Source organism: Budorcas taxicolor, chromosome 5 (genome assembly GCF_023091745.1).
Source record: "Budorcas taxicolor isolate Tak-1 chromosome 5, Takin1.1, whole genome shotgun sequence".
NCBI classification, from domain to species: domain Eukaryota; kingdom Metazoa; phylum Chordata; class Mammalia; order Artiodactyla; family Bovidae; genus Budorcas; species Budorcas taxicolor.
Genome location: NC_068914.1, coordinates 36,483,770 through 36,497,111, shown reverse-complemented (window position 1 = coordinate 36,497,111; position 13,342 = coordinate 36,483,770). Strand labels below are relative to the sequence as shown.

Genomic DNA, 13,342 nt, shown 5'->3' with positions numbered 1-13,342 from the left:
AATCCAGATTATGTTGTTTGGTTTGTTGTTTGTTTTTGGTGACATATCTAAAAATTCTTTGCCAGGTCATGAAGATTTGCCCCTATATTTTCTTCTTAGAGTTTTATAGTTTTTACTCCTATGTTTAGGTCTTTGATCCATTTTGAGTTACTTTTGTATGTGTGTGTGTGGTAAGGGTTCAATTTCATTCTGTGTATAGATATTCTTGAACTGCTACAAATAGTAAAGTTGAAGGTGTTCCACCTTGCATAAGTTCTGCTTTGCTTCCTATGTTTGGCTAGATTAGTCTTAGAAAAGCAGAAATTCACATATAGATACCCATCCTATAATAACCTTTTTTCAAACTCTCTTGGTTAACTTTTAAATGTACCACTAGTGATACGGACAAAGATGCCAAACAAAGGCCAGATTGAATCCACAGATGTGGAACCTGCATAGACTGAGAGCTGACTGTACTATGTTATTTTATATAAGGTACCTGAGCATCCTTGGATTTGGGTATCCGTGTGGGGTCCTAGAAGCAGTGCCCTGTGGGTAACTGTGATTTTCTTAAGCGGTAAACTCAGCTTGGGGACAGAAACAGGAGAGGCAGATTGTATAAACTGGCTAAGAAACTTGCAATTTCATCATTTCATTATTTTAATTCATTGCTGTGAATGCCCACATGATTATACAGGTTTAGATCTTATTTGGGACTGTCTAGTTTGGCTGATTGGGGGTATTGTCTGGTTTTTCTGTGAGAGATTGAAACAGTGATCATTCATTGCTGTGGGGCTTCCCTGGTGACTTAGGCTGTAAAGAATGTGCCTGTGATGCAGGAGACCCAGGTTCGACCCTGGTTCTGGGTTGGGAAGATCCCACAGAGAAGGAAAAGGCAACCCACTCTAATATTCTTGCCTGGGAAATCCCATGGACAGAGGAGCCTGGTGGGCTACAGTCCGTGGGGTCACAAAGAGTCAGACATGACCGAGTGAGTTAACACAACAACAATTCACTGCTTCAAGCAGAACTCTGCAAGATTTTGTGCATACCACTAAGAGAAAAAGTTAATACTCTTAAATATAAAAGCAACTGAAATGAACACTCCAGCTGAACAGGTGCCTGCACTCAGGTGAATGCATCTTTAGTCTCCTGCAAGAAAGAAAGGGGTGTTTTGCTTTGCCTTGTGCGAGGCACAGTGACTGAAAGCACACTGAACAATTCAACTGTCCCTCCAGACAAACCCTGGAATGGTCCCCAGCCATGGATTCGGTCCCAGATCTTACTTCTTTGACAACCCTCGAAGATATGACAGTGATGATGACCTTGCCTGGAACATTGCCCCTCAGGGACTTCAGGGAAGGTAAGACCCTACCTAGTTCCTGTTAGAGGGGCATGGCTAGGGGGCTGAAGGCCGAGCCAATGAGATAGATTCAAACTAAATGGGGGTGGGGGGAAGGTAGCGCAGAATATCTACTTAAAACCCTGGAGCTGGGAGGTGAGGCAGACAGAAAAAGGAGGGGGAAGCACCTGAGTAGCGAGACTGATTGCAGCCAGCGTCGAGACCCTCCCTCCAGGGACCATGCGCTTTCCCATGGCTGCCAAGGCCAAGGTTGTGGTCGTGGTCTGCAAACAGGAGGTGTGGTAGCTCCTGGGTCCTTCTCTGCCCCCTGCTCTCCCCTCTGCTCCCCCGCCCCAGCCCAGGGACGTTTCAGCCACACTCCACTGCCCAGTGCTCCTGTCCCCTCTTTCACTCTGGGGCTAAAGCGCTGACCTCATGCTTGCCAAGCTCCTCTCTTCTCTCTGCTGGTTCTTCCAGAACCACTCCGCTGTTCCTATGAAAGGACAGGTTCAGGCCGAGTGGGGTTTTTTGCAGTGAAAGCCAGTCTTATGTAATCCTTTGTGAATTTAAAGACCTGCCATTAACATTTTAAGGTAAATTCTTTTCCTCCTGGGGTAAAATGATAAAGAGAGGATATGCTTGCTTTTCTGCTCTTTATTACCAATAGTAAAATCCTTAGAAAACCTCATAAGAAGTCTGAAAGGAGCCCTTATTGTGGGCACAGGAGAATTCAGGAAAAGCTGGGAGAATACCTTACTGTCTCAGTGGACCAGGGAGTGGAAACATGCGGTCAGATAGAGGAAAAGATGGTGATAGGGAAAAAGAGAGAGTAGAGCCATCCATCCAGTCAGAAGGTCTAAAGAACAGATAAAGAAGGGAGAACTAGAAGGACTTCCTGAGGTCAAAGGTGTCCTACCTAACTCTCTTCCCTAAAACTGTCCTCTTATCCAGTCACGCCCCTGCAGTGCCGGCTCCCTATTTATGTCCCCCTGTATCTGCTGGAGCAGCCCTAACCCCTCCACCTGCCAGTCTTTCCATTATATAGAGGGAAATAGTAATAGGAACACCAATAATTCAATGTGCATGATTGAGTGGTGACCGTATATTAAGATACTGTATGTTCTAAAAGTTTTACAGGTATTAACTCACAAAAGCCCAACAAGTTAGTTCCTAATATTACTCCCATCCTAACAGATATTAACATTGAGGCACAGAAGTTGTTTGTCCAAAAACACACTGGTAGTGAATTAGACTCTCCATTAGGATTCAGATACAATTTGTGGCTAAAGCATTGTGATATACATAGTGATTGGTATTATTATGTATATCAGTAATACTACTCTTCCAGGCTCTTTAGAGTTGAGGTGACTTTTGTGGGAGGTCTTCTAGCCACTGTGCATAGCTAGCACGGTTGTGTGGGAAAACTAGCTTCAAGAAACTACTTTGAAAAGCTTTAGGATTATCAATATAGAAGCCCACTTCTGTCAACCTAAAATAGGCATGTCATCAGCAGTCAGCATAATGTTTCAAGTCACTGAAATCTCTCTTTTCCTTTTCAAGTTTTGCTCCAGACTACTACGACTGGGGACAACAAACAGCGAACAGCTTCCTGGCGCAAGTAGGAACTTTACAACCAGACTCAATTCTGGATCCTGACAAACCAAGCCATGGGTAGCGTCAGTTAACAGTTGTACGGAAGATATGCCTCAGTTGAAACGTTTAAGAAAGACTAACTTAATGACAGCTGAATTTCTAGGGCATGTTTCCTTCAGAAATAGGACTTGAATTTGTTACAGGTTTCTGATGGCTCTATAGGACTAAGCAATAATTTAGATTGATAAAATCTTATTTTAGTACTAAAAAGTGAGCCTGGCTGCCTATTCCGTGAGTATAATTTAAATTTTAAAAAATTCTGTACTTTTATAAAGATGTATTTTATATAACTTAATGCTAAAATATACTAGGATTTTTTGAGAATATTATTGCAATATATGTCATAGTTTGCACAGACTTTTATGCATAATTCACTTTAAAAGTATACAGTATATAGTCTGATGGTTTTTTTTTTTTAAAGGCTTTTGGACTAAAGTATTCCTCAGACCCTTACCTCGCCAGGTCACTAAGATTCTGTTAGACTCTAAGTATAGTTGACGTCTAGGAAGCCAATTGCAACCCAAGTGTTGAAATTTATAATGCAGCAGAATGTCAGCAGGCTACACAGTAGGTAGTTGGTTCCTTACAGTGTTGAAAAGCACAGATGGTTGGTTCCTCAGAGAATCTCCTACATTTTTCCAAAATTTAATCCTCCTTTCAACAGGGTCCTGATGTACACACTCCAATGATAAGTTGATAACATTAGAAACATGGATAGAATTGATTTACACTATTAAACCTCCTCTTCTGTATTCAGAAATTTTTGCATAGTTTGTCAGCCCAGTAAATCTAATAGCCATTACCTCGAAACTTCAGTAAGACTGCACCTTTTCCAGCTTACTGAACATTCGTGACTGAACAAAGTTCTTAAGAGGGGATGAATAACAGATATCCTTGCATCTTTGAGCCAGAACATCTATGCGGAATTCTAACAGTTTTATTTTCGTTTCCAACCATATTAAAATTATACCTTTTATTTTTAAATAGCTCTGAAAGCAGCCTACTGGAAGCTGCTTGTTTAAAAAGATATTAATAGTAGCATTGCAATATTCTATAGCATGATGCCTGCCTCTTAAGTCATGGAAAAGCACATGTTCCAGACAGCTACTTGTAAGTTGTCTTTCATCTAAGTGAAGCACAGGTCATAAAAATAGTTCCCCAACCATAAGTGCCATTCTAAACATCTCCAAGACTATATATATATATATATATATATATGGCCTGCAGGTATAAAACTGCCTATAATTAGAGGCTGTACATGGTTGAGGAAGTATTATTACCAAAGAGAAAGTACCATATTTGGGGACAGAGGGAGGGGCAGGTGAAAAGAAACTTAGTAAGTTCTGTCCTCATGGAGAAACCCATTTCTGATATCTTACTTCCCAGTTTGGCCTTCAGAAATAACTTATCTCTGCGCATTGACTTCATAGGGATCAAGTCTGCTTTTCTTACCCTGATGGTATTTAAAATCAGAATTTTGAGTTTTCAGTGGATCACAGTAGGGTTTTTCTTGTGTATGGGATACCTTCACCCTGCATAATCACACAACAACTTTGCTTTCCAATATGTGGAAGAATTTGGGTCACATATTTAAAATAGTTACTGCCAGGGAAAACTCTACAGTGAAGCAAAATTTGCACTGATAATTCAGGTTGCCTTAAAATATTATAAGCTGTTATTCTAAATAGCTTTAAGAACACCCTACTTCTAATAATATTTTTGTTAATGATACTTAGAATTTAAAGGCAGACTCAGAAAATGCTTAAAAATCCTCTAAGTCATGCTTTCAGGAAGTAATGCAGTTCTGCAGTATTAGGTCATTGAAGGGTAGATATATTTTTTTAAAATATTACTAAAATCATACAAGTCCTATATTCATCCTATGACATACGAATATTTTATTATTCTGTTGTTATTGGCAGGAAGATTGAAATACTCAGCATTAACTGATAGCCTGTTTTTATGATTAAGCTGCTAGTATTATTTGAACTATTATTTTTATTGGAAAAGATAAAAATGTCCTAAGTGCCTGTTTTTCTCTTCCCTTTTAAAAGAAGTACAATTGTAAACACATCCAGAATATCAAAATCTGTGATTGTAACAAACTCAATCTCATAGTAAACGATCACTTTTACTCTGAAATGTTGCACGTATGGTATGGAAAGGAAAATTAAGTTTCCCTTAAATTTCTTTTTACTTGTGCTCCAAGTACACTAACAGCCCTACTCCTAGGTGAAATACTAAAGGTCACAAGAAGACAAGAAATGGAGATTATTGGTTCTAAAATACCCAAACATCCTCTTGTTTTATGGCAACATGATGAAATTACCCCCTCCCCACCCATAATGTGAAAGTTTGAGAATGGGATAGAGGCCGTATCACCAAAAATTTTGTACCATCATTTAGCTAACTCTGATTCAGCACTAAAAGGCCGCATATGAATATTCTTGTGCACCCACTGGAAATATACACAGTAGGATTAATTATGGAGTTAACTGTCTAAAGAATGCCAACTGGTTTGTGTACAGGCAGACCTTGTATATTGCAGGTGTGATTCCAAACCACTGCAGTAAAGCAAAATACTGCAAAAACGTGAATCACAAATTTGGTTTCCCAGTGCATAAAACATTAGGGATTTTCCTTGGAGGTCCAGTGGTTAGGGCTTTGCCACTGCAGTGGGTGAGGGTTCATTCCCTGGTTGGGGAGCTAAGACTCCACATGCTGAGTAGCCAAAAAATCAAAACATAAAAAACTGAAGTGATATTGTAACAAATTCAATAAATAACAATGGTCTACATTTTTTTTTAAGAATTACATTTATACTTTTAAGTATACAGTAGCATTATATAAAAAAAATACACATACCTTAATTTAAGAATATTTTACTGCTAAAAAATGTTAACCATGATCTGAATCTTCAGCAAAGATCACTGATCATGTTACCATGACAATAATAATGAAAAATATTTGAAATATTGTGAGAATTACCAAAATGTGACACAGAGACACCAGTGCTGTTGGGAAAATGGCATTGGAAGACTTGAGCCACATAGGCTTGCCTCAGACCTTCGATTTGTAGAAAATGCAGTATCTGCAGTGCAGTAATGTGAAGCACAGTAAAATGAGGTCTGCCTGTAGATACCTTTCATTGGCTTTTTTCCCTTTCTACAGTGAACGCATTTAATTGAGCTGATGATTAAAACATCCAGTGTGTTCACACACAACTGTGAATTCTAAGAAGTTTTGATTCTGACAATATACACACGTCAGTCACATTTAGCTATGCCAGTTCTTTCTTGAATATGTCAGGCAGTGTTAATGACTATGCTGGCTATTGTGTTTAGCTGCTTACATCAGGCACACTTGCTAATGTATCCCCCAATTTTTTCTCTACCAAAATCCAAAAGAACTGCTCTTTGTTGGCCTTGAACAATTAACCCCTATTTAAGAGGAAAGGAGTAAGAATTAGTAAATCCTAGAGCGTGAGAAGTACTCTGAGAAAAAGGTTCTCATTTACATTTACATAGTTAAGTATTACAAGAATATTGCTTTTACTTTTTGACAATAAAGATGAACTTGTATTAGAACTAAATGGGTCTAAACATTTGAAGCTGTCAAGATTTCCAAGAAACTTAAAAAAACAACTTGCTTTGCTTTAGATTACTGCATGATAAAATATAGACTAGCATAAGGCTGATCAAAGACACATCTAATATGTATTTCTAATTTTTATCCCATATAGGTGAGAATTTTGTTAATTAAAAGCATTGTTAATGGTGCACAGTATTACCTAAGACTTTTCAAAGTGCAGGTGGAGGAGCTTTTGGAAATGATCAAGCTAAATAGCGGAATTCTGAGACTACAAACAAACTGATTAAAGTGAGGAAACTTTTAACATTTTTTTAAGGGACAGTGAGGGTAAGGAAGTGGAATTAAGTGTTTATTGAACACTTACTATGTGCTAAACCCTGGGCTTGGTATTTGTGGGTCCAGTCAGCACAGTCCTTACATTAACCCTGCTCTTGGCCCTAAGCAGGCATGTATGCAGAGCCCTTTCATTAAAGGGTCAAAATACCTGAACATCAGCTAATGTCGTCCATGTGCCCCCAACCTAGATAACTGTGTGCATTCCTCATTCCTGTCACCCAGGTCTTCTGGACCTGGGCAGTGATGTGGGCTCATTCCAAGTGGGGTTCTGAGACTAAAACCCCTACTTGATGACCTGGCAGCCAGAGTCCTTAGGTGCAAGCCCATTGACGCAAGAGCTCCTAATGGTATCTGCCTGGTTTCTCTAAAGCTGGGTTGCTTCTCTCTGTCCCTTGACCTGTGGCTGGATCTCCCCTCTGTTTTCCTTGCCAGCATTCCTTCTTTAGCCTCCAATTCTGATCTGTTCTTTTGACAGGTCAGAGGCTGCCCTGCCATGCAGAATATTAGACTCTCCCATCTGTAGAACAGATTCTCCCTCTGAACTTTAAAAGCCCACTCCAAACTTCAGATGAGTGGCCTGATCTCTTCAGGTAGACCTGTTTCTTTTTAGCTTGTATGACCTCCAAAATCTGCCTCTTTCTCCACTGATTCCTGTCACTCTGACCCTTCTTGACTCTGACCCTCTATTTCCCATGAACCTTGCTAAGCTACAACAGTCTGTCCTGTCTCTTTGCAGTCATAAGTACCCTTGAAAGGATTAACTGAAGTATAAACGGGGTACATTTAGCATAAACAAATGCTGTTTTACCAGCACCTTTCAGTTTATGCCACTGTTTATCCCTTGGTGCATTCACTAGCCCAAAGTCTGGGCTTCAGGCTTGCAGACTGAAAACCTGTCAAGAAGGACAGAACACTTACCCATTTGGTGATATGGTCTGTGAAGGAAATCAGCATGGAAAACTTAAATGATATTAGAATGATGTGTGGTGAATGCTGACTCTGCCCTGACCAAGGGTGGTAGGTAGATTGTTTTAATTGATGTTAATTGATCTGTGACAAATTGATGGCACTTTTAAGCAGACACTAAGATTCATTCACACAGTTGTTCACTCGCTCAGTCGTGTCCGACTCTTTGCGACCCCATGGACTGCAGCACACCAGCCTTCTCTGTCCTTCACTATCTCCGGGAGTTTGCTCAGATTCATGTCTATTGAGTCGGTGATGCCATCCAACCATCTCATCCTCTGGTGGCCCATTCTCCTCCTGCCCTCAATCTTTCCCAGCATCAGGGTCTTTTCTAATGAGTCAGCTCTTCGCATCAGGTGGCCAAAGTATTGGAACTTCAGCTTCAGCCCTTCCAGTGAGTATTCAAGGGTGATTTCCTTTAGGATCAACCGGTTTGATCTCCTTGCTGTCTAAGGGGTTCTCCAGAGTCTTCTCTAGCACAATTAGAAAGCATCAGTTCTTTAGCACTCAGCCATCTTTATGGTCCAACTCTCACATCCATGTATGACTACTGGAAGAACCACAGCTTTGTCTATACAAACCTTTGTCAGCAAAGTGATGTCTCTGCTTTCTAATATGCTAAGTTTGTCATAGCTTTTCTTCCAAGGAGCCAGTGTCTTTTAATTTCATGGCTGCAGTCACTGTCTGCAGTGATTTTGGTATGGAGGGTACCTTCTCCACTAGACAAGTTTCTATGTTACCTATTCTTCTTCTATTAAAATACAGTTGATTACTGAACATTATGAAGGTTAGTAGGGGCTGAGCCCCAGGGAGTCAAATCCATGTATAACTTTATAGTCAGCTCTCTGTATCTGTAGTTCCAAATTTGTAGATAGAGCCAACCACACATTAGGTAGTGCTGTAGCCCCTATGTATATATTGAAGAAAACTCACGTGTTTCCAAGTGGACTCATGCAGTTCCAACCCATGTTGTTCAAGGGTCAACTGTATTCTTTCTCTGGGTATATTCTTATTATAAACTAGATATAACCCAGTGAGGTTATGGAATTTACCTGAAGGCAGGGATATTTGTTTTGTTCACTGCTATATGTCCAGCTCCTAGAAGAGCGAGCGAATACTCAGATCCTGCTATTCTGACAAGTTATTGGGGTTTTTTAAGGTGACTTATTACACTTGCATTTTTATCCACTGCATATAGATTTTATAAGTTTAATACTCATTTAAGGGCCCCTCCCTGTTTTTTCATGAATCTTTGACAGATATCTAACTTTTGTACAAAGAATCCATAATGGAATAAAAAAGCAAGTAAGGATTGTATAGCAAGATCATTCTGAAATCATTCGTAGAAGCTGAGTCTCAGCTGCATCTTCTGTCTCTTTGTCCTTACCTGTTTGGGCACTGGCAAATAGAATACTGATGTGATTAACACAGCAGATAGTAAAAAGTAGATTTTTTATCAAGTGAAGTATCAAAAGGACAGTGACATATTGTGGTTAAAAGTGCAACCCTCCAAACACTTGAGGTGGGCAGAGTTTTAGCATCATTCATATATTAAAGGATTTTTTTTTTGAAGCATTAATGGAACAAATAACAGCTTTAAAAAAATTATTTTAAAGGGGTGTGGGGGGAGACTGAGGGGACGAATGCAGTAGCTATTAAAACCTAGGCCCTGAGTAATTAAAACAATGTGGAACAGGTACAGGACTAACAGACCAATGGAATAGAGAACCTAGAATTGTAGATATGATTACACCTAGCATTTCAAACTAGTGAGGAAAAGATGAATGGTGCTGGAATAACTGGGGAATCACCTGGGGGAAAAATAGGCTGGATACTTAATTTGCACTTTATACCAGGATACACTCCAAGGAATCAAAATTTAGATATAAAAAAATAAAACCATGAATGTTCTAGAAAACATATAGATGAATTATTGCTGTGAACAAGGCATTCTTAACTATCAAAGTCCAGAAGTCACTAAAATAATAAATTAGACTGCATAAAAATAAAAAAAAAAATTCCATGACAAAACCACCATAAGCAAAGTCAGAAGATAGACAACATATTGGGAAAAAAGTGTACAGCTTATTATAGACAGAGGATTAATAAGGGTGTGCATGCTCAGTAGTGTTCAACTCTTTGCAACCCCATGGACTGTAGCCCACCAGACTCCTCTGTCCATGAGATTTCCCAGGGAAGAATACTGAAATGGGTTGCCATTTCCTTCTCCAGGGGATCTTCCTAACCCAGGGATTAAACTCACATCTCCTTGCATTGGCAGGTAGATTATTTACCACTGAGCCACTTGGGAAGCCCCCAGAGGATTAATATCCCTGACAAATAAAACACTTCTAGAAATTGATAAGATCAATAGTGCAGTAGAAAAATGGGGAAAAGATACAAACACAAAAGGAAATTAAGATAAACAATAAACCTTAAACAAATGAAAGGTAGTAAGCCTTACCTGTGATACGGAAAAAACTAAAACACACTGATATATAATTTTGCATCTTATCAGGATAGCAAAAATCCAACATTTTAATAATACTCATGTTGGTCAGGTTGTGGGCAAGCAGGCATTGTTTTAAATTGCACACGAGTATCATCTGGTAACCATCTCCTGTGGAGGGCATATACTACTATCTTTCACAATTACAAATGCACATGGTCTTTGACCTAAAAATTCCATTTGCAAGAATTTAGACTACAAGTACATATTTACATATGTGTAAAATGGCATATATAGAATGTCTGGAAACAATCCAAATGCCCATTAATAGAAGACTGGCTAACTAAACAATTGTACATTCATATGTGAGGTGTGAAGTGTATGAAGTGTGAAAGTCGCTCAGTCGTGTCCAACTCTTTGCGACCCCATGGACCATATAGTCCATGGAATTCTCCAGGCTAGAATACTGGAGTGGGTAGACTTTTCCTTCTCCAGGGGATTTTCCCAACCCAGGGATTGAACCCAAGGTCTCCTGCATTGCAGGTGGATTCTTTACCAGCTGAGCCACAAGGGAAGCCCAAGAATACTTGGGTGGGTAGCCTATCTCTTCTCCAGCAGATCTTCCTGACCCAGGAATCAAACCAGAGTCTTTGCATTGCAGGTGGATTCTTTACCAACTGAGCTATGAGGGAAGCCCTGTACATTCATATAATGGAATACTAAGCAGTTACCTTAAAAAAAGAAGTGTGATTAAGTTATCTATTGACATGGGAAGACTACCAAGAAAAACTAAGTGAAAAAAAGCAAACAGTATGTATATACCACCACTCTTTGGGTAAAAGTGAAGGAAAAAATGAGACTTTCCATTTGTATTTGTTTGTATATGCCTTAAAAATGTATAGACAGAAATATAAGAAACCAAGAACAGAGGTTATTTGTGGTAAGGGCGGGGGAAGGATGTGCAGTATGGAAAGTCGGGCCAAAGACAGAAAGAAGACATTCCACTGTATAGCTTTTCATATTTTTTTTGGTTTTTGAACTATGTGAATGTATTAGTTATTCAAAAAATTAAATAAAATATATTTAAAAAGCTTTATGAGATTCAGTATCAGTCAAAAGATACTAAAAGCTCCCCAGGTTTTAGTTGACTGGTAATAAGCCAGTTTCTAAAATAACACAAATATACCACATTCTGAGCAGAGGCACCAGAGTAAGACTTTCTAGTTTCAAGTTCTAGTCCCACAACCTAGAATGTGACTGTGGACAAATTACTTAGCCTCTCTTCTCCTCAGTTTTCTGATTTAAAAACAGAGAAGTAATTGTACCTACCTGTTAGGGCTCCTGAGAAGATAAATAACCCATGCAAAGCCCTTCAACAGTGGCTGCCAATGCTTGCAATTATTTTAAAAAGGAAACAACCACAGACTACTTATTTTCTCTATTCTCTACCAATTATAACCAAATTTTCATCTCATAAAAGGAAACATTTAAAAGGGGTTTAAAAAAAACAGGATAGGAAGATTGCAGAAACATTTACTTTAATTCACATTTTCTGTAATCTTGTGGGTACAACAGCAAATCATTTGGAATTCTGTTCAAAATCAAAGCTGCACCTGTAGATGTTACTTCAAATAGAATACACATAAACCTGGTATGTGTCTGTGTTGTTTTTGTTTTACCAAATAATTTCCATGATACCATGCACCCAGTCTGTGTATTTTGGTGAATAGCTATGGTTTCTGCAGGTACTTCAGTTTGCAAAACTGCTGGGAGGCTTACTGTGAACTGTTCCCAAATTTCCAGATGAAGGCAATGCTGATGGAGATCAAAATAGCTGTCCTTGCTTATATACAGTGGCACCTAGGTAAAGTTGGAGAATATGGCACAGTGTTTCATAGACATACAGAGATTACAAGTATTGAACAATTCACAACGTTAAAGTGTCAAAACATTTGACTTAGCAAATTTCAAAACTGTAAAAAACCATTCTAATATTCTGTCTGATCCTCCTCTTAATCTAAGAATCAACACAAGAGAAACATTTAAGCTTATCAGTTTTAATACAGAGTATTTCTAATTTACACAGATGTCACTTAAGGGAAAAAAAAAAAACCACGCTATTGAAGGAAGGAATATGTTCCTTCTCTTCATTTTCATTACTTTATCAGCTGGTACAATCATTTCTGTCAAGTTATATTATCAAGTGCTGGATTTTTAAATTAGGTGATGAGATAAAGACAAAATGCCAAGAGGTATTGCCAGCCAAGCATTGTCACAATGCAGTCAGTACTCCAATATCACTTCACAATAAAAAGTAGGAGTTGGAAAAAAGTTTGTATCACAGGGATCATAAAACATCACTAGGCTCACAAAACAGAGATTTCTATCACATTCATTTAAGAAATATACACATACACAAAAAAGTAGGTTCCCCCCAACAATCTCATTTATGGTAAAGTTAATCAAATAGATTTCAGCTTAAGACTACTTCATTTGTTTATTTTCTTGATAGTGAAAGATTTGTTAAAACCTTTAAAAGAATTTTTTACCCTAACTAGAATTTTTAATTCCTAGAACTCACTCTAAGACACAATTTTAACTAAGCTTGAAACGAATCACAGTAAAGAAAACAAATGGAAATGACAAAAGATTTTTTTCCAGGAAATAGAACTTAAACAATAGACTTTAACTGGGAGAATGGTGAAGTAACACTACCAAAAAGATTTTTAAACTTACAGTAATAATAGACAAAGTGCAAAACATTCACATTTTCTTAGAAAAACACTAAGAATAATTCTTATTAATTTACCAGCAAGATTACCTAGATATTCAACTTTTTAGACAAATTTACCTTAAGGTCCCCCTTTCCCACCAGAGAGTACTTGTATCCCTAAAAATGAAAACAAAAAGTGGAGGAGGCGCCAACCAAATCAGTCTGTTTTATTCAACAAAAATATACCACCACCACCATCAACAACATGAAAACTCCAGGTCTACAAGGGTTAGAAACTGGGTAAGAAAATAAC

The 13,342-nt window shown here is 38.5% G+C and overlaps 1 protein-coding gene across 1 annotated transcript in view; it reads left to right on the top strand.

The window, feature by feature from the left end:
• GPR137B (G protein-coupled receptor 137B) overlaps positions 1 to 3,189 on the top strand; it is a 55,463-nt gene extending 52,274 nt beyond the window's left edge. Inside the window, exons 6-7 of the mRNA XM_052640689.1 lie at positions 1,218 to 1,342; positions 2,882 to 3,189. Of these exons, the coding sequence (XP_052496649.1) occupies positions 1,218 to 1,342; positions 2,882 to 2,996 (240 nt within the window). The 3' untranslated portion in view covers positions 2,997 to 3,189. The remainder of the gene's footprint in view (positions 1 to 1,217; positions 1,343 to 2,881) is intronic.
• The last annotated feature ends 10,153 nt before the right edge of the window (positions 3,190 to 13,342 follow it).